Source organism: Lampetra planeri, chromosome 26 (assembly GCF_965212315.1).
Source record: "Lampetra planeri chromosome 26, kcLamPlan1.2.h2, whole genome shotgun sequence".
Lineage (NCBI taxonomy): Eukaryota > Metazoa > Chordata > Hyperoartia > Petromyzontiformes > Petromyzontidae > Lampetra > Lampetra planeri.
Genome location: NC_136132.1, coordinates 1,032,018 through 1,059,833, shown reverse-complemented (window position 1 = coordinate 1,059,833; position 27,816 = coordinate 1,032,018). Strand labels below are relative to the sequence as shown.

At 46.3% G+C, this 27,816-nt stretch overlaps 1 protein-coding gene across 1 annotated transcript in view; it reads right to left on the bottom strand.

Annotated features, from left to right (window-relative positions):
* Nucleotides 1-27,816, bottom strand: part of LOC144727543 (FH1/FH2 domain-containing protein 3-like) — a 62,811-nt gene that overhangs the window by 26,355 nt on the left and 8,640 nt on the right. The window contains exons 4-5 of the mRNA XM_078606403.1: nt 3,173-3,240; nt 2,923-3,028 (exon numbers count right to left, since the gene is read on the bottom strand). Of these exons, the coding sequence (XP_078462529.1) occupies nt 2,923-3,028; nt 3,173-3,240 (174 nt within the window). The remainder of the gene's footprint in view (nt 1-2,922; nt 3,029-3,172; nt 3,241-27,816) is intronic.

Here is a 27,816-nt window from a genome sequence, read left to right as displayed (position 1 = left end):
TTCTGCTGAAGAGGTATCAACATGTTTATTTGGACACATCTTCTTGGTTCTTTCGGTAAAGTCACGTAGAAGGGAAATAATAAAATAATAAAAATAAAACATAATAAAATAATTCTCACGACGTTTCGGCCACAACGCAAGCAGTCGTCCTCAGGTGAATCATTTTATTGGTTTATTTTTATTATTTTATTATTTCCCTTCTACGTGACTCTACCGAAAGAACCAAGAAGATGAATCCCTGCAGTCACGAAAGCTTTAATCGAAATGTTTATTTAGAATTATATTTATATATATGTCCTCGGGGCATGCGTTATATAAACAAAAACAATGACATTCTCTGAACTCAACGGTCCTTTAGAGACGAGATGTCTGTTGACTGTTTCGACTCATCCATTTAATTGTCCTTCCCCCATACTTCCGATTGGCACGGTTGGCTACGTACGGTGCGAAAGAAGTTCAACGTCCATCCATACCATGTACATCCCGCCACACTGCACGCCACGACGCTTCCCCTGTCTGCCGCTTCACTCAAGCTGCTCCACTTGTGGAACTCTTCCCATCGCCTCGATCCCCGAGCAGTTATAAACACTGTCCAAATCGACACGCATTCTCACTCTTCTTTATCGCGCCCTCAATGGTGCTTTTTGATTCTGGCCGCTGTCGCGTTTTGGGCCTCTGCTCCCAACGTCCGGCAGGCAAGTGTGACTTAAAACAAGCAAACGCAGAGTAGCGGAGGCTGCTGCTGCTGCAACATCTTGGCAAGGAGGTGACACAGACCGAGGGGGAGGAACCTCTGCGTCACTTTTCCCACTGCATCCTTCAATGGAGCTCACTCAGCGCCCACGGAGAGAGCCGTCGTTGTGGAAGGGACCCATCGCTGTGGCTACTGTACTGCTGGGTTCCGTGGCCACATCTCCACGCAAATGTCAAAAGTGTTTTACGACGCATTTCTTCATCCGCAGTGGAGCACCCCTTTTACGGGACCCTTTTATACGCGACTCCTGCCACCCACGGCCAAATTTTATCCGAGCAAAGCTCAGTTTTGACTGGATGCACTGCTTCTATCGTCCCGCAACTGTCGTTCGGCCAAAAGGAATCAGCCCAGAAGTAACGGTGAATCGAATTGCATGTGCGCATGTATGTGGAACTTCTTTTGCGCCGTACATAGCCAACCGCGCTAATCGTAGGTGCGGGGGGAAAGGACAATTTCGATTTAAAGTGCCCAGCTATCCGCGGCTGTTTGTGCGGACAAGGGTGAGCTTCTTCCACAGCTAGTTACAGGTAATAGGATCGATGAACGGAAAAACGCGGATACAAGAGACGCTACGTCCACAATGGGGCTGACGCGACCAAGTGCAGAGCAAGTGGGGTCATCTTTTTTTCAACTCCGCGATGCAACTGGGAAATTCTAATCTGCCAACTTGACGAGCAAACCCATCAGCAACAGAAAAATCGATTAGGCAGGCTGGGAAACAAAGAGATTCATGCAGGCTGCCCGTATGGGGACAGCCACATTTTGTCAAAGTGGCCACACACTCAGTTATTTTGAGCTGGTGGTCTGAAGAAGACCAAGGGCTTCTGTAGGTGCAACCCGGTGCAGCTTCGTGTGTTCTTAATCGTCGAGGTAATAGAGAGCGGAAATTTGTTTGCAGGGGCCCTGGGTCGGAGCGCTCTGAAATGAACATCATCCCACTGAGAGGCACGGCAGCAAACTTCTCTCTTTGTTTACTCCCCAAGTGTTCCCCTGGCTACTGCTGAGATGATTCAGCATGCAGCCTTGAAGAGATGAATCAGAATGGAGGGGGGGCGGCGCGGGGTGGAGGGGTGTGACCAAACGCTCTCGTGACTCTCGCGGTGCGTGCCGGAGGTGGTTGCCGCCCGGCCTGTCGGGTGACCCGAGGCACGCAGCAGGCGCATCGCAATTACCGCCGCCATAACAACGACGTTACAGCACGGGGGTTGTTGTCACGTGATATGTATGAGAATTCGTGTTTTGTATTTTACAGGCCTGCCGTCATCGATTAATGTATTCTCTCACGCGTGCATTTCATTTAATTTACGCCCAAAATGTTTATTGGAATAACTTAAGAGATCGTAGCCAATCCACACCGCCGGGTCGGATTTGCGGTGCCGTGCCGGTATTGGGGGAGCCGATTTGCCCTACTTCACCGTGCTGGTCAACAGCGGGTTTGTGAAAGGGGAGAGAGCAACATCGAGCAGCTCAGTAATCACTTGGGTCGCTCTTGCAAGAGAAGGAAATGTTTCACGCATCTCAGTGGGGTTATTTAATCTCCTGGTTACATCAAGGATACACGATGATGAAAAATAAAAATAGGCCTAATCTTTGCGGGCAAAAATGTAGGTGTTTAGATGTTCATCATCTTGATACTGGCAAAAAGAGTCCCGTAGATATAGCTACTCGACCTGACCTATTCATGCTTTGACATTTGCATTGCCTTTGTTTTTCGTCTGTTGGCATTCTCTGGCCTAACGCTGGTGGCGAGACAAGGCCATGAAGGAGGCGGCCTCTGGTGTAGGCCCAATCTGGTTCTGGGACAACGCCCGTACATTTCCAAAACATGTTTGTTTTGCATGTTCTACAACAGGCATGTTTGGTTGATGCAGACTTGATGCCTTGTGTCATTACATAAAAGACACATACTTGCGAATGATGTTAGCCGCAGCAGCTGGGAATATAACTCGTAGCATGCGGTGCGCAAAGCGCCGCGCCACTGCTGCCCCCTTTATAAAACATCACCTCCCTGCACCGACACGCGAGGCTTACGTAATAAATATAACCGGACAATGAATGTGCTGACCTGACTTGATAAATAAAAAAAACTGCTTCGATTACGGGTGACCTTTCAAAGGTCTGGCCGTGACATATGAAGAGGGGTGGGTTAGTCACGCACGAGACTGTACCTCTGAGGATGTAGCTCTGGTTGTTCTGGTCTGCCTCGGTGCCCACTTTAATAAGGCACGTCAAGCCCTCGGCATTCACAAACTCGTGCACCAGATCCTTGTCGTCCTGCTCGGAAACAAAACACAAAAGCCGACAAAATCAATTTGATCGTTGGCAGACGGGAGAGACAGAGAGAGAGAGACGGGGATAGCACATTCGTCAGAACGTGTACTGCTGTTGTATATCAATGCGTAAGTGGATCCCATTTACCTGAAATATCTGTTTTAATGAGAACAGCGCTCTCCTTAATTCACGGCCGCTGCAATTGTACAGCTTCTCTGCAAAAACAAAAGTCAAGCATGCTTTCAGAGGCACTGGCACGGAGAGGTGTCTGCGACACACATGTACGCAACCCGGGCAAGCGGCGGTGATGTGGCTGATGGAGAAGGTCACGTGTAGTCGCAGAGTGCTTATTAAGACGTTAGAATTCAGCATGTCTAAACAAAAGAGCTCTATTCAAAGGCTCTACGGTTCACTTACCGGTCAACATACGGCGTCTGAGACATTCGTTGGAAATTCATGCTCACTCAACGTAGGCACTTCAGGCCCCTATCTCCAGAGGCAAAACCTTTATCTATTAACAGAAGGCCGTAGTTTATGTTTCACGGCTGTCTGGCGCCGTCACGCAGCCACTTCTGGTGAATCATAAACAATTCCATGGTGAATGGTCATGCACAAGTCCAAGGGCAACCATGCTTGCCGCACCAATTGTTAATATGTGATTGGGAAACTTTTTTTTATTGAATGGGCAGCGCAGCCACCCTTCCAGTGATGTGATGTGTCGTCACAATTCCGGGTTGTGAATCAATAAAAAATACACACAAATACAGTATCATTTTTAAGAAGCGGCCCAGAAGTTGTCGCAAATCCATCCTAGTTTCCATGTTTATGTACGAATAAGTTTACTTGGAAACGGTCTCCCAGATGTGTTTTTTTTCACAGAAAACAGGAATACCCGAGAAATGGCAAAAATGCATCTTACTATCCGCATATATCTGCGGATGGGATTAGTCGCAATGTGGAAGCAGTGGAAAATTGAGCAGCAGAGAAAGTGAGCTGCATAATCCATTACTGAAGAAGCTACCAACATTACAATCGAAACGTCCTGACATCATGCAGAAAAAACATGCGGTACAACCTGGAAAATTCATCTGAGGGTTACATACAATGGATATGTTACATTTCAGCACCACTTACACTTGTAAAGAAATTTAGACGCAGTATAAATCCAACAACGCATTTCAAGTAATTACTGAATACTTTACTTTCCTATAACACTACTGTCACTAGGTGAATTTGCTGCGATATTAGAGGCTCAATTACTTAGACAAAACACACAACCTTGTACAGGCACAGCCACGTAGGACTGTGTAGAGTAGTCTCGTAAACAGGGGTTGTAAAATGGGTTATTGAGACCATATAAGTCATGGGGAACGATAACAACAGTCCATTTTGTGTCCGAAAGAAACACGCTCGCTCTGCACATCGATTCAGGTCCTCGAACGACAAGAAAACCCAAACACAAGAGAGGTGGCGCGTTTATCACTGCCGCCCGCGGCAGTGACCACATTTCCTCGACCCTTTGGAGTGGCCCATTTGTTCTCAACGACAAAATGGCCGCACGATGGCCTGGAATAAGGCCCGAGATCTGGCGTCACGTGCGACGCTGGCCACACCTTGCGTGTGCGCTGTCTTCTCGCTCTGTTTCATCGTGCAAGACGCACGGTTAAAAGGTGTGAACGTGACCAACAGCCCCCTGCACGCTTCATGCAGTTTAGTTTTTAACAGCACCAACTCTTTTTTTATATTGAGGTATCTATTACCGGTTGGAAAGTAAACAAAGATTGTTGGACAAGAGGGGTGGGGGGGGGTTAATGGGTTGGTAGGCGTGCGATATGAATAAGGGCAAGAGCAAGAATGGAAGAAGGAAATTTATATTACCTGCAATGACACATGGGTCAGAAGCATGGACATTGACAGGAAAAATGGAATAAAAGCTGAAGGGTGCACAAAGAAGCATTGGGGAGGTGTGTGCCTGGAATGACAATGAGAGGAAGACATTGGAAATTTGAGCACTTGGATGAGAAAAAATGCACACATGAGAAACAGCATGTTGATGTTCATAATAATAATAAGTGGCCTTGGGTAGGGATGCAACGCGAGGTAGTATTATGGCTGGCTGTCGAGACTAATGACAGAATGGAAGCCAAAGGAGGACAACACGCCTGAGGTGATATCCAACGTCGCCAAAATCAGAGATGAAAGCAGTTCGTGTGTGGATAGGTGCTAAATTTATTGCTGCATTGTGACAAGAGAGGTGGTGATGGCATGCGGAGGCGTTCATCCAGCAACGGATAGATGTTGGCTGATAAAAATTATGATTCATTCAACTGGCTCTTCTCTGTCGATTGAACTACTAAGATCTGAAAATTACAGAGCTGAGCAATCATTCACTGCCTTGGCTAAAACTACTTTCGACGCAATCTCACTGCCATGGCTATCGCCCAGCAGTTGCAATCTGTTCGTTGCTCGATACATCAATGATGAATGACGTGTAATCGCTAGCCTCTCTCTTCACCTTGTCCAAACGTACACTTTTGCCCACTCTCTCGTATTTGCTAAACATCTACTGCTTTGCAACTCGCAGCTGGCAGTGAGGCAGCGGGCTCGGAGCTATCAGTCCTCTCCGTTAAAGGTTATTGCCGCTCTCCCTGTAAAAAAAAAAGCATTTTGGAAGATAAAATTTCCCTGATTTCTGGTGTATTTCACAACCTTGGACTCTACACGATTCTGAAGTTTTATGGGAGTAATGGACAGACATCTTTCTGGAAATAAAAAGGAGGATGATGCACCAATTATTAAATGCATTTTCATTTTTATTGCTGGGGATGGAGTAAAGATGAGTGGTTGCAATAAAGCAGTCTGGTAGGAATGTGTGAGTGTGTGTGAGTGTGTGTGAGTGTGCGTGTGAGTGTCTGTGTGAGTGTCTGTGTGAGTGTGCGTGTAAGTGTGCGTGTGAGTGTCCGTGTGAGTGTGCGTGTGCGTGTAAGTGTGCGTGTGAGTGTCCGTGTGAGTGTGCGTGTGCGTGTAAGTGTGCGTGTAAGTGTGCGTGTGAGTGTCCGTGTGAGTGTGCGTGTGAGTGTCCGTGTGAGTGTGCGTGTGAGTGCGTGTGCGTGTGAGTGTGCGTGTAAGTGTGCGTGTGAGTGTCCGTGTGAGTGTGCGTGTGAGTGCGTGTGCGTGTGAGTGCGTGTGCGTGTGAGTGTGCGTGTAAGTGTGCGTGTGAGTGTCCGTGTGAGTGTGCGTGTGCGTGTAAGTGTGCGTGTGAGTGTCCTTGTGAGTGTGCGTGTGAGTGTCCGTGTGAGTGTCTGTGTGAGTGCGTGTGCGTGTGAGTGTCCGCGTGAGTGTGCGTGTGAGTGTCCATGTGAGTGTGCGTATGAGTGTGCGTGAGTATGAGTGTGCATGTCCGTGTGAGTGTGCGTGTGAGTGTGAGTGTGCGTGTCCGTGTGAGTGTGCATGTGAGTGTGCGTGTGAGTGTGCATGTGAGTGTGCGTGTGAGTGTGCATGTGAGTGTGCGTGTGAGTGTCCGTGTGAGTATGAGTGTGAGTGTGCGTGTGAGTGTGCGTGTGAGTGTGAGTATGCGTGTCCGTGTGAGTGTGCATGTGAGTGTGCGTGTGAGTATGAGTGTGAGTGTGCGTGTGAGTGTGCGTGTGAGTGTGCATGTGAGTGTGCGTGTGAGTGTGAGTGTGCGTGTCCGTGTGAGTGTGCGTGAGTGTGAGTGTGCATGTGAGTGTGCGTGTGAGTGTGAGTGTGCGTGTCCGTGTGAGTGTGAGTGTGCGTGTGCGTGTGAGTGTGCGTGTGAGTGTGAGTGTGCGTGTCCGTGTGAGTGTGCGTGTCCGTGTGAGTGTGCGTGTGAGTGTCCGTGTGAGTGTGCGTGTCCGTGTGAGTGTGAGTGTGCGTGTCCGTGTGAGTGTCCGTGTGAGTGTGCGTGTGAGTGTGCGTGTGAGTGTGCGTGTCCGTGTGAGTGTGCGTGTCCGTGTGCGTGTGAGTGTCCGTGTGAGTGTGCGTGTCCGTGTGAGTGTGCGTGTGAGTGAGTGTCCGTGTGAGTGTCCGTGTGAGTGTCCGTGTGAGTGTCCGTGTAAGTGCTTTTTTCGGGGATCCGTAGTGTCGCGGTTAGCACACTTCGCGATGAACCCGGCGACCCGAGTTCGATTCCGCTCACAAAAAACACTAGTGACGATTATATTAATCGATCCTGAGCCTCCCCTAGGTCAACTCAGCCTCAAATTAGTACGCGGTGCAATGTGTAAACATCTCCACGAAGGAGACAAAGGCGGCTGGGCATGGGTGTTGCTCAACCACCGCCTCACGTGCCGTGCCGGCCTTCATAGGCGGTCTCAAACAGCACTTGCCCCATCAGCCTGTGTGGACTATAAGGGTGGAGATCTTTGTGTTTTATCATAGCAGCACACAACAACAATAATGTCCCGCCAAATTCATGCCATGCTCCCACTCCATTCAATTTCGCTATTTGATTCCAACAATAGATACGGCATTCCAACACAGCATTCATCAGGCACGGCCATAAAGATGGGAGAGCCACATCGGTGCGGGAATGCACACAACCTGCTGACTATTTACGATGGCTTCATTCTGCCACGCGTATTATTCTGCACTGGCGTGGAAGAGTAGGCCACATTCTCTCGAGATTTAGCTCTCCAGAGCTCCATTCAGTGGGGGCCCTTTTGCCAGCCGTGGCGTGAGCCAGGACGTTGCAGCATTGCACATCTTCACCTATTAAAAAAAAAAATATTCTTCGCGATATTATGATTACACGACCTGCCAGTTATGTCCGGCACGCAAAAAGCAGAACCATCATCGCATTGCTGCCATTCTCAGTCTTTTGTGCTTCTCAAAGCGGCACCTAAACACCCCGCCCCCCCCAAAGGTGCGGCACCACGAGCATCGAGCCGATCACCGTGCCCCCGTTTAGCGATCACCATGATCACCATTCCCCCATTTACCCATCACCACAATCACCGTGCCGCCCTGTTTACCGAGCCGCGCTTTGTACGTATGTACGATGAACTTCTTTCCCACCCTACGTAAGCACGTGTGATAGTCGGAGGAGCGGGGGTAGGACAATAACTCTGTATCTAACGCACGTGTGCACAGACCCACTCAGCCCGCCACCCATCACCTCATTTGCACTCTTTTCAGAGCGCTGTGCTGTCAATCCTGCTGCCACCGCAATGGCATTGAGATGGATTTTTTTTCAATAATTTCTGACATTTCTGACATGCTCAAACTTCCTGATTTGTAAAACAAGAGAGATTACATTTTTTTCACCGATTTGCCCGTGGCATGGAACTCTTGAACCTCAAAGGTGATGGGCTTGGTATTTTGACACAATCCGCGAGAACCCATGTGCTACGCTTATATCGAGGGCTTAAGATCACCAGTCGACTGGAGTAGACACGTGACGAATAACCACATCCATGGCAAGAGGTGTCATGGATGTGGTGTTTCCGGGTAAGTAATTATCCAGGACACCAATCCGGACAGATCTGGCTGAATAAAATCTCTGCATACATCTTATTTTTAAATGTTTAAAGACATAAATTAATATTAATTGTTAAAGCTCACAATGTATTGCATTGCACTGCACGTGTAAGAAATGACAGTATGTGTTTCCGTTCATAGAAGCTGGTGTCTGCACTGGGTTCACATGCTGACCCCTGCAGCCACTAGAGGCTCCGACATTCACCACAACGGAATACATTCATTCGTGAATCCAATCGCGACTCGTCGAATCACCAGGTGACGTTTCATACCCTCCTCACGTCTGATCATTGAAAAAGACTGATTATGGCATTGGCTAACGGACTATTTGGGCTCTAGAAAATCAGAGCTTACCAAGGTCTAGCCGCATGTAGATGCCAAGTGACCGACTCTTACATGTGTGAAGTGACTCATTGGTTCCTTGGTTGGTAGGTATGTAGTGTATGGGTTTCCTGGTTTCCCCTTACGTCTGCCCTATTTACTCTGCCGCGTTTGTACTTTCTGTTGCATATATATTGTTTTCTTTGTGCTCTCTGTACGGTGCTGTTGTACTACTGTCTCTGTGCTACCTGCTGTTCTCACGTGTGCGTCCTGTACGGTTTCACTCGTACTACCTGCCCGCGCCTGCTCTTATATTGTTTGCGTGCTATCTATGTGTGGTCTCTTTAATTGTCTGCCCCGATTTTATTCCATCTCATTGCAACAATCTCGAGTGTCTGCTGTCGTGCTCGTTCAGAACACTTGCTTACGTGAAGAACGGCGCAAGGTGCACAAATACAAATACAGCGATTGATTCTTGCACACACAAGCACACACGCAACGATGAAAGTATCGGGGGCACAACAAGTAATTTAATCGATGAGGATAAACACGCACATACCTTGTTTCTAATGGAGCAAAGGCCCAATTTACTGTGCACCAGGCAGCTTCACTGCCAGCGGCAACAACACACTGCACAAAGGCTGCTGCTGCCTTTCATTGCCAAATGATATCCACGTGCAGCAAACGCGAAGCCGAAGGTGCAGCTTCAATTGCTTGGCCCTCTGACTACGGCAGCAGAATGGGAATTGTGAACCGTGGGGTGTGAATCCAATGAGAGACGCTGAAGAGACAGACAACCACGTGGTGCTCAAGACGTCTACAATGAGAGACGCTGAAGAGACAGACAACCACGTGGTGCTCAAGACGTCTACAATGAGAGACGCTGAAGAGACAGACAACCACGTGGTGCTCAAGACGTCTACAATGAGAGACGCTGCAGAGACAGACGACCACGTGATGCTCAAGACGTCTACAATGAGAGACGCTGAAGTGACAGACGACCACGTGATGCTCAAGACGTCTACAATGAGAGACGCTGAAGAGACAGACGACCACGTGATGCTCAAGATGTCTACAATGAGAGACGCTGAAGAGACAGACGACCACGTGGTGCTCAAGACGTCTACAATGAGAGACGCTGAAGAGACAGACGACCACGTGATGCTCAAGATGTCTACAATGAGAGACGCTGAAGAGACAGACGACCACGTGGTGCTCAAGACGTCTACAATGAGAGACGCTGAAGAGACAGACGACCACGTGATGCTCATGACGTCTACAATGAGAGACGCTGAAGAGACAGACGACCACGTGGTGCTCAAGACGTCTACAATGAGAGACGTTGAAGAGACAGACGACCACGTGGTGCTCAAGATGTCTACAATGAGAGACGCTGAAGTGACAGACAACCACGTGATGCTCAAGACGTCTACAATGAGAGACGCTGAAGAGACAGACAACCACGTGGTGCTCAAGACGTCTACAATGAGAGACGCTGAAGAGACAGACAACCACGTGGTGCTCAAGACGTCTACAATGAGAGACGCTGAAGAGACAGACAACCACGTGGTGCTCAAGACGTCTACAATGAGAGACGCTGAAGAGACAGACGACCACGTGATGCTCAAGACGTCTACAATGAGAGACGCTGAAGAGACAGACAACCACGTGGTGCTCAAGACGTCTACAATGAGAGACGCTGAAGAGACAGACGACCACGTGATGCTCAAGATGTCTACAATGAGAGACGCTGAAGAGACAGACGACCACGTGGTGCTCAAGACGTCTACAATGAGAGACGCTGAAGAGACAGACGACCACGTGATGCTCATGACGTCTACAATGAGAGACGCTGAAGAGACAGACGACCACGTGGTGCTCAAGACGTCTACAGTGAGAGACGCTGAAGAGACAGACAACCACGTGATGCTCAAGACGTCTACAATGAGAGACGCTGAAGTGACAGACAACCACGTGATGCTCAAGACGTCTACAATGAGAGACGCTGAAGAGACAGACGACCACGTGATGCTCAAGACGTCTACAATGAGAGACGTTGAAGAGACAAACGACCACGTGGTGCTCAAGACGTCTACAATGAGAGACGTTGAAGAGACAGACAACCACGTGATGCTCAAGACGTCTACAATGAGAGACGCTGAAGTGACAGACGACCACGTGATGCTCAAGACGTCTACAATGAGAGACGTTGAAGAGACAGACGACCACGTGATGCTCAAGACGTCTACAATGAGAGACGCTGAAGTGACAGACGACCACGTGATGCTCAAGACGTCTACAATGAGAGACGCTGAAGTGACAGACGACCACGTGATGCTCAAGATGTCTACAATGAGAGACGTTGAAGAGACAGACGACCACGTGATGCTCAAGACGTCTACAATGAGAGACGCTGAAGAGACAGACGACCACGTGATGCTCAAGATGTCTACAATGAGAGACGCTGAAGTGACAGACGACCACGTGATGCTCAAGATGTCTACAATGAGAGACGTTGAAGAGACAGACGACCACGTGATGCTCAAGACGTCTACAATGAGAGACGCTGAAGTGACAGACGACCACGTGATGCTCAAGATGTCTACAATGAGAGACGTTGAAGAGACAGACGACCACGTGATGCTCAAGACGTCTACAATGAGAGACGCTGAAGTGACAGACGACCACGTGATGCTCAAGACGTCTACAATGAGAGACGCTGAAGTGACAGACGACCACGTGATGCTCAAGATGTCTACAATGAGAGACGCTGAAGAGACAGACAACCACGTGATGCTCAAGACGTCTACAATGAGAGACGCTGAAGAGACAGACGACCACGTGGTGCTCAAGACGTCTACAATGAGAGACGCTGAAGATACAGACGACCACGTGATGCTCAAGATGTCTACAATGAGAGACGCTGAAGAGACAGACAACCACGTGGTGCTCAAGACGTCTACAATGAGAGACGCTGAAGAGACAGACAACCACGTGATGCTCAAGACGTCTACATTCACGAGTGATTCTCGAGTGATAAACGCGAGATTCTGAACGCGACGGCCTTCCTCCCCTGTAGAGCAAAATACCGCCCACCGCTCCACTCGGGGGTAGTGCAGCGGTTAGCGCGGTGTCCCTCTACGCGTTGGTGTGGCAGTCCGCCGATTTAAGACCACGCTCCCCACGCTCCCACCCCCCTTACCCAACGAGGTATTTGGCAAGTTTAACACGCAGGAGGCTTTTGCGACAAATATCATCCATAACACAGTTTTTTTGGGTTAGATCGTGTAAATATATAAATGTGTCGTTAAACCCGCCACCACCCGACACAGCCAACTAGTAAGGTTTGTTACGTCAACAGAACGTGCAAATTCGTTACAAATCTGGCCGTCGCCTGATGAAGCTAGTTGTAATTACTGGCGAAACGTTGGACTCGGATTGTGAATGTTGTGGCTTGGCTCTCAAACACACCGGTGTTGCTGTACTCGTGACGAATTGGTACGTTCTGTTTTCATGACAAACCTTACTAATTGTGTCGGGTGGTGGCGGGTTTAACGGCACATTTATATATTTACGCGATCTAACCCCAAAACACCTGCATTATGGAGGTATTTAGTAGTCAGCGATTACTTGTGTATTGGCGAGTGTTGCCGGATTGATAGTGAAAGGGTTGAACGTAACACACGCACTGCTGGGCTGCACCAGTCTTGTCCCACTTGCTTTAGACTCATGAATTATACATCAAATTATCAGGGCAGCTAAACATAGACGAATGCATTGAGAATCTAGATGGTTGGGGTTTAACACAAAAAATAAAGTGTCAAGTATTAAACATAAAAGCAAGTAAAAAGTCACAGGCTTTTCGGAAGAAAGTTTGTGTCACGAAGTTTCCGCATTGTGCTGTGTGCACATTCCGCTGCTGATAAACCTCTTTAATTAAAGCCCCTTTGCCCATAAGAGCGGAACAGTCGGCGGTGCTTTATGCACTGTGAATTTATGCCGAACAAAGCCGTCCATCCCATGCTTGAAGAAACACACCCTCAGTGCTTAACGGTGATAGCCGGGACTTCATTTCGGCCAGGGTCTGTCTGGTTATGCGGCTGCTTGTTTTACAGAAAATATTTCGGGGAGAAAGTAATGTCTGGTGACAGTATACGACGTTTTGACTTTTTCAGCCAAGCAAAACGGTCTTGTTCTTCATATTCCCATAAAAAAATTATAATATGCAAACCTCCTGCGAGCGGCAACCAATTTTCATGCCAGCGTAAATTTGTCAAGCTAAAGTCTCATGAAAATTCCAAATAGTATGATGTAAACATATGATACCTAAAAAGAACAAATCTGGAACATATTACCCTTATCTGATATTCACATTGGATGAGGACAGCTTATCTACAAATTCATTTTGTCCAGACCTCTGGTATTTATTTTGATGGTCTTGGCTTCACATTAGCCCAAGTTGGGTTTGCACAAATACGGCACAATGGCAAATTCCATGCTTAAGACTAAAACCATTCACTGGAATCTTTTTTTTGGTCTGACCTTATTGTGAAAGAAAAAAACACCCATTTTCAAACTAGGGTGAGTTATGTTTTCCCCCCACTGGCATGCAAACAGGAAGGCTAATGTTGCTTCGTAATTATAGCAAATTGGTGCCGCTGGTATCTTGCAGGAAAGGGGTGCTGCGCATTAATGACTTCATTCTCAAGGCAGATTTTAAAATCATCTCCAAATTAATCGCTGTAAATTTGCTTACGACGAGAAATATAAATGTAAGTGTGAAGACAAAACCTTTAAAGCCCCTCGTTGTTTTACGTGCATTTCTCGCTGGATATGTGGCTATACTATAATCTGCAGCACATACATCATGAAGAATTGATATGCTATTGAGACAAATATTTTCAGCGGTATGGAATCACCCCAGGATAATTTTACAGGCCACTACACTCTGCAGATTGGCTTTGATTAAATCACAGGGAATGTGGGCAATTTCGTCAGACCTCGGAAGATAAGTAGGTTTAAGATAAGCAGGCACAAGATAAGTAAGTTTAAGATAAGTAGGTATAAGATACGCAGGTCTAAGATAAGCAGGTTTAAGCCTGGATAGCCCTCTGATGGTCGACCACCATGCATGTCAGGTTTTAAAGGTCGCGGTTTACATTGTAGATAGTCGTGGGCAGTGTAGCGAAATTCATAGTTGTACCGTACTATAAAGCTTCCAAGTCCATGCATCCACAATTCACCAACCTGCATTGGTGGAGTTACAGTTAAGTAACCTCCATGACCCGTATGGTGTAGGGAGGCCCTTAGCATCCAGCAGTAGATTGACAGAAGAGCTGTAGATGCACAGGAGTGTTCCACTGGAGAGGCTCATGAGTTCTCGACCCAATCGAGAGTTTGCTCGATTAAATTAAGGCTGGAAAACATTGGGGCACAAACCTCTATCCAGGACGTGGTAGCAGGGCCCCATGGTGTCTCGTGGAGTCTCCAACTCAATATCTCTGGCCTCTCTATATCTTCTGTGAATAAGGGCCAATTTATGAAAATGTCAACTGTGGCATTGCTTTCTCCTCTTCGGGGCAGTGTTATTGACACACACGTGTGCTGGGTTTTGTTTATGCGTTGAGAGCTATCTTATTTTATGTTATGTTTACATGGTGAAATACAGAGGTGGGACAAAGTCATTGTTATGCAAGTCCAAGTCGAGTCGCAAGTCATCAAATTCATGACTCGAGTCTGACTCGAGTCCAAGTCACATGACTCGAGTCCACATCTCATAGGTGGGACAAAGTCATTGTTATGCAAGTCCAAGTCGAGTCGCAAGTCATCAAATTCATGACTCGAGTCTGACTCGAGTCCAAGTCACATGACTCGAGTCCACACCTCTGGTGAAATAGACCCATGTCTATTTTTTTTAATTCAATCAATAAAAGTGAATTGTGGTTTTCTTCTATACAACATACATTTTTTTAAATTCCCGTTGCATTACCAATTGTTTTGTTTTTTTAGGTTCCTGCTCCATGCATTGTAGTCCAATAAAACAATGCCTGCCCAGGCATGTCCGGCTCACACTTATCGCTCAGCCAAACAGCGGAATGTTTGCGCCTTGCAAGTCGGATGGGTCACGCTATTCCTGTACAGACGGCATGTATACGCAGTCCACTTGACTTGTGACTACCCAAGCACAAACCTGACACAAAAATCCAATTAAAACTTAACATTATAAACTTTAAAAGGGCAAATATTAGCGGCTTAAAAGAGTAGTTCCCACCCTGTGGTCAATGGACCACTGGTGGTCAACAGAACCGCCGCAAAATACCATTTTTGTTCAGACAACGCCAGGTTTGTTCACTGTGTGGCGGTCAGCAAAAATATGAGGGTGGAGAGTGGTCCGAAGTTCTGGAAATGTTGGGAACCACTGCAATTCAAGCTTTCTTACTTCATTTCGCAGCTTCTTTCTGCTAACCATCAAACAAAGATGTTCACCGCATCGATCGCTTTCAGATGCGCTTCTGCGGCCGTCTGGAACGCTCTTCCTTCCGATATTAGAAAGCTGCTGGAGCTATGCACTTTAAAATCATCTAGATTGCAAACGTATTTCTTAAGAACTGCTTTTTGTGTTTATTTTGCTGTCCTTTCCCTGCACCTCCGATGAGCATGGTTGGCTACGTACGGTACGAAAGAAGTTCAACGTACATACATTTCAGAGCCAGTATTTTTGGAAAAACACAAGTCGCCAAACTGTACATACTGAACAGCCCCACACCAATGTGTGTGGCTGGTTACCAGGCTTATTCCTCTTTCCATTAATAGTCGAATCCCCAGGACGTATTGACGCAATTCAATTAACTGTCAAGAACGAGTAACAGCAATTCAATTTGAAAATTAATAATTAGTTTGATCTCGTTATGACTGTCTAGTTTGTACAGTGTTGCCTACCCCATAAGTCTAAAGGTAACATTCGCAAAGCATTTAACGAGGGAGGTTTTTTTAAAAAATCTGTGCTCGACACAGCTCTCAGAGGGGCTTCTTACAGCTTGAGGCATGACGTCTGTCGTTTCGCTCCACGTACTGGGAGCTTCTTCAGGAACAGAATTGTTCCCGAAGTTGTTCACTTAAAATTTTGATTTAAAGCATTCGTGACTGCAGGGATTCATATTCTTGGTTCTTTCGGTAAAGTCAGTTCATGAGCAACGCGTGGAAAAACCCCGTACAGCAGATCAGAGGGCACGTCATTCGTTAAAATTAGCATTCGTACAAAGTCATCTATGAACTATCATGCACGCAATTTGACGCACGTACTGCGAGTAGAAGATTTCAGCTGAAGAATCAATGTATCCCGCTTCACTTGAATCTACACTCCAAGCTCGCTCACCCATCCAGGGTGACATGACACGGTGAATAGTCATCGTCGTCGGTAAACACTACACAGCTGCATTCACTTACACTTATCAGCCAAACTGGATAATTCGGACTTTAAACACCAACATTACCGTGTGAGTTTGCAATTCCCATGACTTCCCTTCATGTTATGTAAATAACACATGCTATTTTATTCTACCAGATACATTTTTTTCTGCTTGCAACAGTGAAAGCATAACAATAAATTATCACGTATAATTTTAACATATATTGCAATTTCATTATTATTTTATTATAATTAGAATTATTATGTAGTGTACATATAGGGCAGCAATAGCAGCGTCGTTGTTAGCACACCGCAGAATGAACCTGGTGACCTGAAATTGATTCCTGGCACCAGCTATAACATCAGTGCTGAGTGGTATCTGAATGTTAGAAAACGAACGACAAATGCGATTTCTGGCCACAGCGAACATTAGTGCGGGGTGATGTGTGAAGCCATCCTGGGAACAGCCTTCACCAGCCCTCTCTGACCAGCATGACGAAGTATGACCGAACAAAAAAAACAATGTCGCAGCATTAACCACAGAGCGGATCATCACCCAAATAGCGCATCATCCTCTGCTTCCCGTTAATATGCATCGGTGGTTTGGAGCAGTGGCACAATAGTTCGATTTCCCACCACGGCGCACATCAGTGGCGAGAGATATCTGAACCAGTACTGCCCCCCCCCCCCTCCTCCAACTTTGCTAACCCACACTGACCAGCATGGTGAGGTCTGGTCAAAAGCCCTCATGACCAACAAAGCATGGGGAGGCCTTATCCAGGAATGGACTGACATGGGGCTGTATAATACTATAATACTACTATTCCACTATATAACCTAAACAGACTGTTGGTGCAAGTGATGTTAGCGAGCACCTATGAAGGCCGGCACGGCACAACAACGGGATGAGTGGCCAGCACCACACCTTTGTCTACCTCGTGACGATGTTTACACACCACATCAGGTACTTATTTGAGGCTGAGTCGAGCTAGGGGAGGGCCAGGACCGGTTCAGATACTCATCACTGGTGTTGGCCATGAGCAGGAATCGAACTTGGGTCGCTGGGTTCGTAGCACAGCGGCGCTAACCACTAAAACTACCGCAGGTACCACAAACAGCAGTCGACAGACCCCGAGAGATGTGGTGTCAATGTTTTTCATTTGAGACGTACGCTCCTGCACAGGATACACTTGTAACCTTACCCTGCACTCATGCTCCAGTGCTATTAAAGTGACACACTGATTTGCAAAGTCCGATTTAACCTAACAGCACAGCAATATCTAGCATTCCTGAGAAATTACCATTACTCTTCGCAGACATGCCACGCTTTTGCTTTGAGTGCAATTTACAAAACACCATTTTTTTAAGTGAACACGAAGCAATACACTTCTTTCATCCGAGATACGTCCGCCATGGAGATGCAGCGATACAATAAGACTTTGTGCAGAAGCTAGATGGATTGTTGTTTGTATGTTCAACTTATTTTGCACGATATGTAGCCAACCGTGATAATCGGAGGTGCGTAGTCGACCGTGTGCCAGTGGTGACATCGCGAGGCTGTGAGAGATGGCGATGGCTCGGGGAAGCCTTCATCTTGCAGTGGATTGATCGCGGTTGATGGTGATTGGGTGAGAAAAAAATGCTGTACTCTATTAAATACATATATGCTTGGGCTGATTAAAATGTTTGTTTATTATTAAATGATTATTAGCAGTGGATTAGCCACCAAAGGCCAAGGGGAATGAGGAATTACCCTTCTGTGTGCCTGTGTCCATATCTATACAAGCATTTGGGCCTATCTTAACAGCATTTTGAAGGATTGCACATCTCATCTGGGAATTCTAGGATGGTAGTGAGGCCTTTGATTCAGCAGGGGATTGACAAAAGGCTGAAGATTATTGATATTGTTCCATGCATGCCAATATGGCAAAGGTCACAATGCTGTAACAAGTTAAATACATTTGCCTGTATTTGTGGTCTATCCTTCACCAGTTTAAACATCTATGAAGGAACCACGAAATTTAAATTTGAAAGTAAAATAAATACAACAGTTTATAGATGTTGCATACACAGTTGAGCAGAGAGCAGTGTTCACAACACAATGAGAATAATTTGCAACCATTTATAAATCCACTTCTGAATGAAGGCCTCCCCATGCCGCCGTGTCGTTGAATCGGGGTCGTTTGACCATACTTCACCACGCTGGTCAGTGTGGGTTCGCGAAGCGGGCGTTCAGGAGCAGTTCACATATCACTCGCCTCTGATGTTAGACACAGCGTGGAATAAAACTCAGGTGACCATGATCTTTGTATAGGGAGCCAACACCAACTACGTGACCACTCCACACAGCTTTCTAATACATTGCATATACAGCACACGTGCGCACATATGCATAAACGCGTGATTTACTCGGCATCTTAGATCAATTAGATGAAATGAGGAGCCAGTTAAAAATTAAATACAGTTACGCTTGGAAGATTTCATGAGTTACAATTAGATTTGTTCTTTGGGCAGATACGACTTGAAACAAAAGCACATTTTTCAAAAGAAAATTCCATCAAGCGGCGAACGTATTCACATGACTCGCTTGGTTTCACTGCGATCTGGTGACTCTTTTGGCAAGCCGCGTGGAATGTTTTTTCGATTTGTGCCGAGCGAGGTGGCGTCGGAGATTCTCATCTCGTGCCGCCGCGTGCATCTCGGCGGCTCGTCCCTCCTGACGATGAAAGAGGCGTTCGCGGTTTATATGCCCGTCACACCTTGCTTCGCCCGACACTGCTGCGTTCTACGTCAGCCGAGTGGCTGATGTGCCGAGGGCTGCCGCCTGTTCGTGCGCGCGTGCACACCAAGCATATTTGTGCGGGTATAACAATCAACGTCTTTATTGAGCTCGCTGTACGGCCCGGTGGCGAGCACGACTGCCGTAGATGACAATTTGCAAAGGGCTGATGGTTTGACTGCCACCCCGCCTGGCCAGTTCGGCAGGGTATCACCAAGGTGTGTCACCATCCAAAGGATATTAAAAGAAAAAAGCACGTGATGTTATTCACACATAAAGGTCACTTCGTGTCAGTGTCTTGGAATGAAAGCAAACATTTTAAAGATTATTAAAAGAACATCTTTATGGGTAAAACAAGGATCAAGAATCGCAAAGACGATGATAACGATATTTAAACCATTGGATCCTCCCCTTTGCCAGTAGCAAAATATGATAATTGTTTTTTTACCCTTTAATCTGGCAACAAAACTGACACCTTTTTTTACAAGAAGTCATATTTGCATTGACCACAATACATACATTATCAGAGTTTTGTTTGTTATTTGCATTCCGACCGCAGGTATTGTGGTCAATGCAAACATGACTCCTTGTAAAAAAAGGTGTCAGTTTTGTTGCCAGATTAAAGGGTAAAAAAACAATTATCATATTTTGCTATTGGCAAAGGAGGTTCCAATGGTGTAAATTCTTACCCCGAGCTCTCATACTCTGATGGTGCATTGCCTTTGAGCTGTGCGCCTTTTGGCGTCACCTGGTCCAACACCATGTGAGACTAGGCTCTAAGAAAAGCTGTCTCGGGTGTGGACCAATCAATTTCAAGGACAGTGCATACATTATCAGAGTTGTGTTTTTTGTTTGCATTCCGACCGCAGGTATTGCGGTCAATGCAAACATGACTCTTTGTAAAAAAGGTGTCAGTTTTGTTGCCAGATTAAAGGGTAAAAAAACAATTACCATAACGATATTTGTCCACGTGTGTAAGAAAGCCTGAACGCTTCATAATTATAAACGCAATGTAACTTTGAGAACGCATATATATGTATTTTTGATAATACATCAATGGTTTGAAACGCTTTTCATTCACAACGCACGCACCTGTGCAGGTGTACGAGCCCTCAAACTGCAATTAAAGAGAATGCTCAAGGACACAACGCTGTGCTGATGCAGCAATCTCATAATGAGCACCTTCTGAAAAAGTGGCACTCGGCACGACGCCGCGAGCTCACGCCGTCGTTTCACTCTCGGCCCCAATTCCCGACCGAGACGCCGAAGCATGAAGTGAAGCGCAGCGGAAAACGAAGGATCATGGAATCCATTTCCATTAATCCCATTCACTCGGGCAGAAGGGGAAAAAAAGACTTCCGCTCACTCTAGCCTGCTCATGGAAATTCAAATCGCCACAGAAAACGGGCAGAGTCATCGGTCATGTGTGTGCATCTATACATGTCAAACGGAGTGTGCTCAGTGCACACGCAAAGAGTTGGGATGCCTCGAGGAAGAGAGTAGTCCCCAAACACTTTTCGGGTTTCTATTTTAATTTACACTCGTTTGTTGTACATATTGTCTATACTGCACTGTTTTTGAACATTTTATCTGGTCTACTAAGGCATTGTAATCATCGTCAGCCATGATCAATCCCCTGCTGGATGAAGGCATCATCCACACCACCGCCACCTCTAATGATCTTGCAATGGAACGATCCCTCCAATTCCTTCCCGGGCAATTATCTCAATTACCACGTGTGTCCTGGCGCCGAGATGTACTGCATGGGAGGCACTGTACGAATATTAACGATGACGACGATGACGACGCACTCGTGTGCTCAGTGTTGATGGTGTGGCGCATGACAGACCAATATGCGATGACATCATTAACAACATGTTGGCATTTTAACAAAAATATGCTCCCTAGCACATTTAAATTCTAATCTCACGCATGGCAATATGTTCCGTAGTTAAATGTCAATGTTGAGGTGTGCTCGCCAGGAGAGGGCTTCAGGAGAAGGTTCGTGTAGCTTTGCCGTTTCTCCATTGAAGGCGCAGGGACTACAGTGGTTAACTTCACGGTGCATAGTTTGGGTTGCACAGCCACACCGCGGCTTGCCATCAATTTTCATTTACGCACGAAGTGTTCTGATGTGGTTGATGGTATACCAGCGTCTTCGAGTAACGTCAAAGCGAAGAGGTGCGATGTTTGGGTCTCGAATGAGGCGTTTATTCTGCACGTCGGCATTGTTCCACTTTGGGTGAGATTCATTCCCATTGCACGAGATCGACCAAACATTTTCCATTCGGAACTCTGCGGGGCTAAGCAGTGCATCACTCAGATGATGTTACGGGTCGAATCTCCGCAGCTACTTCAAGAAGGCCGACTCGCGCACACTCAGGGCACCACTTTAAACTCACTGCAAAGATGGTTTATAGCTGCGTGGCAATCAGACCATAATTAACCATCAGAGCTGGAGTGAGGCACATTGAGTGAAACAATGAGTGTTTTGTGAGCAGTCATCTGTGACGGGGCTGTAATCAACTCGACCAACTCAAGACACCTGGAGAACCTGGTTAATAATAGCTGTCTATCTGGCTCTCAATTCAGGATCTTTGCCGCCCTGGCCCAATGCTCCAACCCCTCTAAAGATAGCTTCACACAATGCATGCGATGTTTACAGGCGTGTGTATTTGTGTACAGCAGGAGTGGCTCCTTCCTGTTTGAAAAGCCAAATCTGTAAAGGATGAGAAAACCCCATTACAACAGTTCATCAACACGATTCGCTTACCAGCTAATCTGCCCCATGATACAAACTAATGCCACATTCAAATGCAGGCACGGCAGAAAAATAAAAAAACGGCCGCACCATTCTCTCCTCTGCGTTCAAACACATCGGCGGTTTGGAGCAATGGCACAGCGTTCAGTGTATTGTGCAATTAACTCGGCAACCTGAATTCGATTCCCGGCCACGGCCAACATCAGTGGCGAGTGGAAACCGATACAGTCCTGCCCCCCCTCACTTCGCCAACCCGTATGAACCTACCCAGCATGGTGAAGTATGGTCAAAAAAACTCCCCATGACCGACTGACACACCATGCGGAGGCGTTCATCGGGCAGGCGTATTGGTGAAGGGGCGTAAGTTATGTTGACACTCGACAAGAATACAACACCGCAGAGGCATGAATGAATGACGTTAGAGAACTGCCAAGCAGCAGGTTTTGAGTGGTGGGCGCGCTCACAAGAACGTGTTCCAGCTTCCCTGCCCCTGGAGCACGAACACACAATGGGCGACCCCCCTTCGTGTCCGGAATGCCTGTTGTTTCACCGCATCTTGATGGGGTTCGCCGTTGTTGTTGTTGTTGCTGCTGCTGTTGTTGTTGCTGTGGTTGTCTATTTTTACCTCTGGTTATTCTCCTGCGAGGGAACAACTTGTAATTTGTAAGTTGACGCTCCGTTCTTTTTAACGGTGCTTTGTCCGGTTGCGTTTCAGCGTTTGCCGTTCGTATTTGTCCGTGAAAGGTTACTCAATCGTGTTAGTTCATTAAAGCACACACGTGTATTACAGCCCAGGGTTGTGCATTAAGGCGAGCGAGGATCTACAGCGCCTTCGCGATTTAATAAACTGTCGCGATTCAGGGCCGCAATTCGATTCAAGTCTGTGCTATTTATTTTTTGACAATGCGATACATATGGCAGCCTCTTGTGGCTGCACGAGTCAAGTGAACCAGTAACATGGAACGCATAAGCTAATAGAATACACGCTGTCTCTTACAAGTACTATTTGATACATATAGATGTGAATTCATGAATAAAAGCGGCCATGTGGGGTAATAATAGCATGGATCCTATTACCTGCGGAGTGAAAGGGGGCACCGCGGTGACGAGATGTAAACTGCCTGGCACACACGAGGCCATGTGTTCGATCCCGACCCTGACGCCTGCTGCTGTATATTTGGAGTTTGCGTGTTCTCCCCGCGATCGCGTTGATTGTTCTCCGTGTCATCCAGTTTTTCCCTCCGCAGTATTTGACTGCTATAAATTTCCACACGATGATGAGCCACTTCGTTGAGCTATCATTTGTGGCTAGGTCACTTTTGAAAGAGCTACATAGTTCAGGGGGCCTCATCTGGTAAAACAAATATATTTTTAACAGTTTTATTTTACTCTTATCTCTGCGGGTAATTTTTTTGCAGATAACCAGTGGATAATAACATTAATTTGCCACGTAACTGCTCTCATCCGCGTAGGAAATTGTGATTATGAAGCCGCTTCGTTATTCATTTTGGGTAAAATCGCAGGTGACCACAGATAATAGGAAGAAATAGGGTCATGGATAATAGGGGAGTTCTTGCGGATCCTACAGCTGTCACGGATAAAAGGCGTCGCAGATGACTGTGCCACGCATAATTGTAAGCTTGTATATTCCTGTGTAAGCTTGTATTTTTGGATCTATGTACTCACAATACATGTTCATATGAATATGTTTAATTAATACCCCCATGATCCAGCCTGATTCTGTCAATCCGACGCTGGACGCACGAGGGCCATGAGGGAGATATTTCCCCAAACTTCAGCACGTTGGTCAAGTGAGGAGTTTGTGAAGGTGGGCAAGACCGCAGAACAACATTTTTTTAATAAACTGCCGATATCGTTCTAGCTCGTGCAAATGTGCTGCTCCTCGTCAGCTGGACAGAAACCACCCACCCCGAGCACAAATTCCACCACTGTTGTTCAGTAACAACAAAAGTGACCTGCAATGTGGCTGCATGGCTGGCATACAACCAGACGAGCTAAACCAGCCAGACAAGTCTTCAACAGCGTTTGTTTGGCAAGACCAACAGCTCGCATATACCCACGGCTGCTGTTTGCAGGGCTTTAGCTACAACACGGTAATTGTCGACGATGTTTTCACCTGGTTTCATTCCAGCGATTTGATTTTGAATACAGTGTTTGTTTTGGTGCCAATATACATGTAACCAGGAGTGGAAGAATTAAATTCACATTTGTTCAATTTGATTTGAATAAATTACATTTTACACATTTCTATGAGTTGTCCGACACAATTAACTACCCTCCCGCACTACGCCCAACTCCGGCGAGTCAATTCATTGTCCAGCTTCAGTCACGATTTGATGCCAGATTCAATGATTATTTTTGTAATATTGCAGCTACTGGTAGCACCTCCAGTGGCTGCAGAGGTGGCATGGATCCATTTGGTGCAACGTACACGGGGTGTAAGCAACATCGACTCTTACACAGTTGGGATGCTATGCAGGTATAATGATATTAATAATCGATACAAATTGATGAATATATGCATCGTTCAACCATTATATAAAGTTGCATTCATGAATCATTGGGAAAATATTCTACTGTATTATATTACTAGGCCATTAGTGTGTGAACATTTATTATGCAAATAGTGTGAACATTATATGCGAATGTTGCTGATATTTAATTTATACAAAACTCTAAAAGAGGCAGAAAAACATAAACAAGGCAAACAGGAGTAAAACAAGTTGAATCAGGCCTCCGAATAATGACAATTGATCACATCTCCAGGGTGGGGGTCTGGGGGACGATTAATTGTTGCATAGCCAGTGGCCAACATAAATGGTACATGTATTGCTGTGGCTTTGAAAAAAATGTTTGGTAGAAAGTAATTTCTTTAGGAGTATTGTTTTGCCCATTAAAAGCCATGCATTAATGAAACGTTGTACGAGAAATAAAAAAACAACACAAATTACAGCTCAGTGTGTGGACAGCCCAGTGGCCCTCTCTCCTCCAGCCCCGGCGCTCGCATAGAACTCTTTTAAACGGCAGCCGTAATTACAGGCCAGGTGCTTTCAATTACATTTTCTCACAAGCCTGCGCCAAAAGCGAAGGTTCTCGTTAAATCAAAGGCATAAATACAGCCATCTCCCAATAGGCTGCTGCAGCCTGGATTCCCTGAGGGGGGTTTTCTTTTTTAACACACAGCAATGGAATCACAATTGCTTTTCTTCTTATGTTCAAAGGAATACGCCCGGTCGTATCCTTGCCAATGAAGAGGTGTTTGGGCGAGTATTTAAAAAAGGTAAAGACGTATCCCTGCAATTACTGGGTTATGCCACTGCTGGTGAAAGGGCCTTCACCTGACGGAGGCCTATGGTATGGGTGGGAGAGTTAATAAACTTGCGCCATCGTTTCAAGGGAAACGGAGTCGAACCGGAAACTTCTGGATTGCTAGTCCAGTGTTCTAACAAGTATGGCGTGGCAGCGTCTGAAAAAAATCGAGTTGAACTGGATCTTTGTGCGAAAATGCTGGGGGTCTTAGCAAAACAAAAGGAATGCTGCAAAATGCAAGCATCCGCCTCCCTTTTGGAGGGATGCTGGCATCTCTCTCGTTTCACATGCTGGCTCAGTTTGGCTAAAGCGGTCATTTACTGCCACAAAGCAGAGCCCGCTGATCGAATTTCACCAATTCTTCAGTGGCGCTGGGCAGAACAACAAATGACATGACCCTTATGAAATAAAATCAAGACATTGCAATGTAACGATGGATATTTAAATGCTATCATTTTATCTTTATTCTGATTTAACAAAACAATAATTTGGAATGCCCGATTTCAATGTTATTTAAACAGAACTATAGTTGTAAGACTAGGTCGGAGCTTAATGCACACAAGCAATATAACAATAAATAACAATACTTTACAGACCTCTATCAATCGACTGCTGAAAGAAGGCCGCCCCTTAACTTTTGGTCAGAGGTTGTTCGACCATATTTCCCCATGCTCATCAGTGAGCTCGGCAAGGACCCGTTGATCTACCTCTGCCCTCTGTGTCTAAACCGCAGAAGACACAGTGCATTGTGTACGGACAATCTACCGTATTGTGATTACCTTGCTCTTGGCATGACACAACATGAAATGTGTAAGTTAAAGAGTTAATAGAAATTGGTGGACATTACTAAATGTAACATCCCGAATTACACTACCATCACATTGAAGCTCTCCTTAACTTAAAATTCTGCCTGAGGATATATATGTATGTATTATACACGTGTACAAATATACAGATCTGACACTGCTGATGAAGCTCAGGAAATCAAAACCACTCCAGGGTTTGCCTCCTCTATAAATCCTCCTGCACAGCACTGTCTGGAGGGCCTACATTGACTTTTGTTTGCTTTATTTATAAGCATTACATTGCTTTATGGAAAGGGTAAAACTTTCAGATCCGACAATGCCTTTATTATTTAAAGTATGTAGGATGTATGTGGAACTTATTTCGCACCGTACGTAGCCAACCGTGCTCATCGGAGGCGGGCTTGAGCAGGACACGTCGCGAGATCGTTAGTTTAGAGAGGAGACGATAGCCGGGGTCGAGACTAAAAGATCCACCGTGGGAATGGGAGTGATGAAACCAGCTGGTGTGCAGAGGGGCAAGATGGGTCACTGCATTGTAAGGCCGTGAGAAATGGTGACGGTTTGGCGAGGCGTTCATCCAACAGTGGGTAGACCATGGCTCGTGATGATGAAGGTGACTTTCGTGACTGCAGGAATTCATAGCTCTTTTTTCACCTGAAGATGGTTGCTTGTGTTGCGATCGAAACGTCGTGATATTGTTATTATTTTGATTATTTTTTTTTCTATCTACGTGGCTTTACCGAAAGACCCAAAGAACGTGACAGCTAATGTTCTGGGTAATATGCCAATACCGCAGAGTGCACAGCGTGTCTTCACAGGCAGAGACGTGACAGGAGAGGCCCAGAGGCTGCTGGGGCTAAAGTATGATATTTATTAAAATGAAACAACAAACGGTTTGTTTGTTTATTTATTATTTTATTACTCGTATAAAGTGTATGTTAAATAAATAAATAAAGTTGGCCCCCTATAGGTCTGAATCACAGCACTGTTGGGCATGAATGAAACTTGAGTTCAGGGCTGAAAAAATAACCCGCTTTCTATTTTGGTTATGGTTTCTTTTGTTATCGCCGCGCTCGGCCAACAATGCAAACTCTGAGGCATTCAAAAACGTCTCAAAATATCAGGGGCTAACTTTGCGTTGAACAAACCTCTCCCAACGTTTCTAGAACGTACGCCGCTTTACGCGGCAACGCTACATATGTAAACTAAACACCAAAAAAGCTCGACACATTACGAACAAACTGGTGCCTCTTCAGCCGCCTGATCAGACAGCGGGTGCATCTGCATGCGGGTTGACTGTCTCTCATGCAGCGGCAGCCTGCAGTGGCCAGCCCTCGCCTGCGGTTTCGCTTGCGTTGTTATCGTGGTGGACAGCCATCAAGGGGGCCCAACCCACGTTTCCTGTTACAGCTTGAGAGAGCCACCAATATTGCAAGCGCCGTAAAAGGTGGGCCGCAGTTCACCCAAACAAAAGACGCGTCGCTGCGGGCGACTTTCATCCCGTGTACACGTGACAGCCCTTTCGTCAATCCGCCACGGGACGAGGGCCTACCTCTGCCGTGTAAGGTCATGGGGGTTGTTTGACGAGGACTGTACTTCACCACACTGGCTAGTGAGCGTTAGTGATGGCAGGCAGCATAGAAGCACAGTTCAAACGTGGCATTTGCCTGCGCTGCCCTCTCTACTTGCAACTACGTAGCACGGCCCCACAACCGCCTGTCACAACTTCACATGCGTGGTGGTGGTCACCCATCCGAGCACTATCCAGGTCCAAGCCCTGCTTAGCTTCCAAGATCTGGCAAAATCGGGCGCACTGCAGTTGATTTAGTCACAGGCTATTTTCATACGAGCAGTTTCTTAATTTCCAGGCACGGATGTTACTAACGTAAC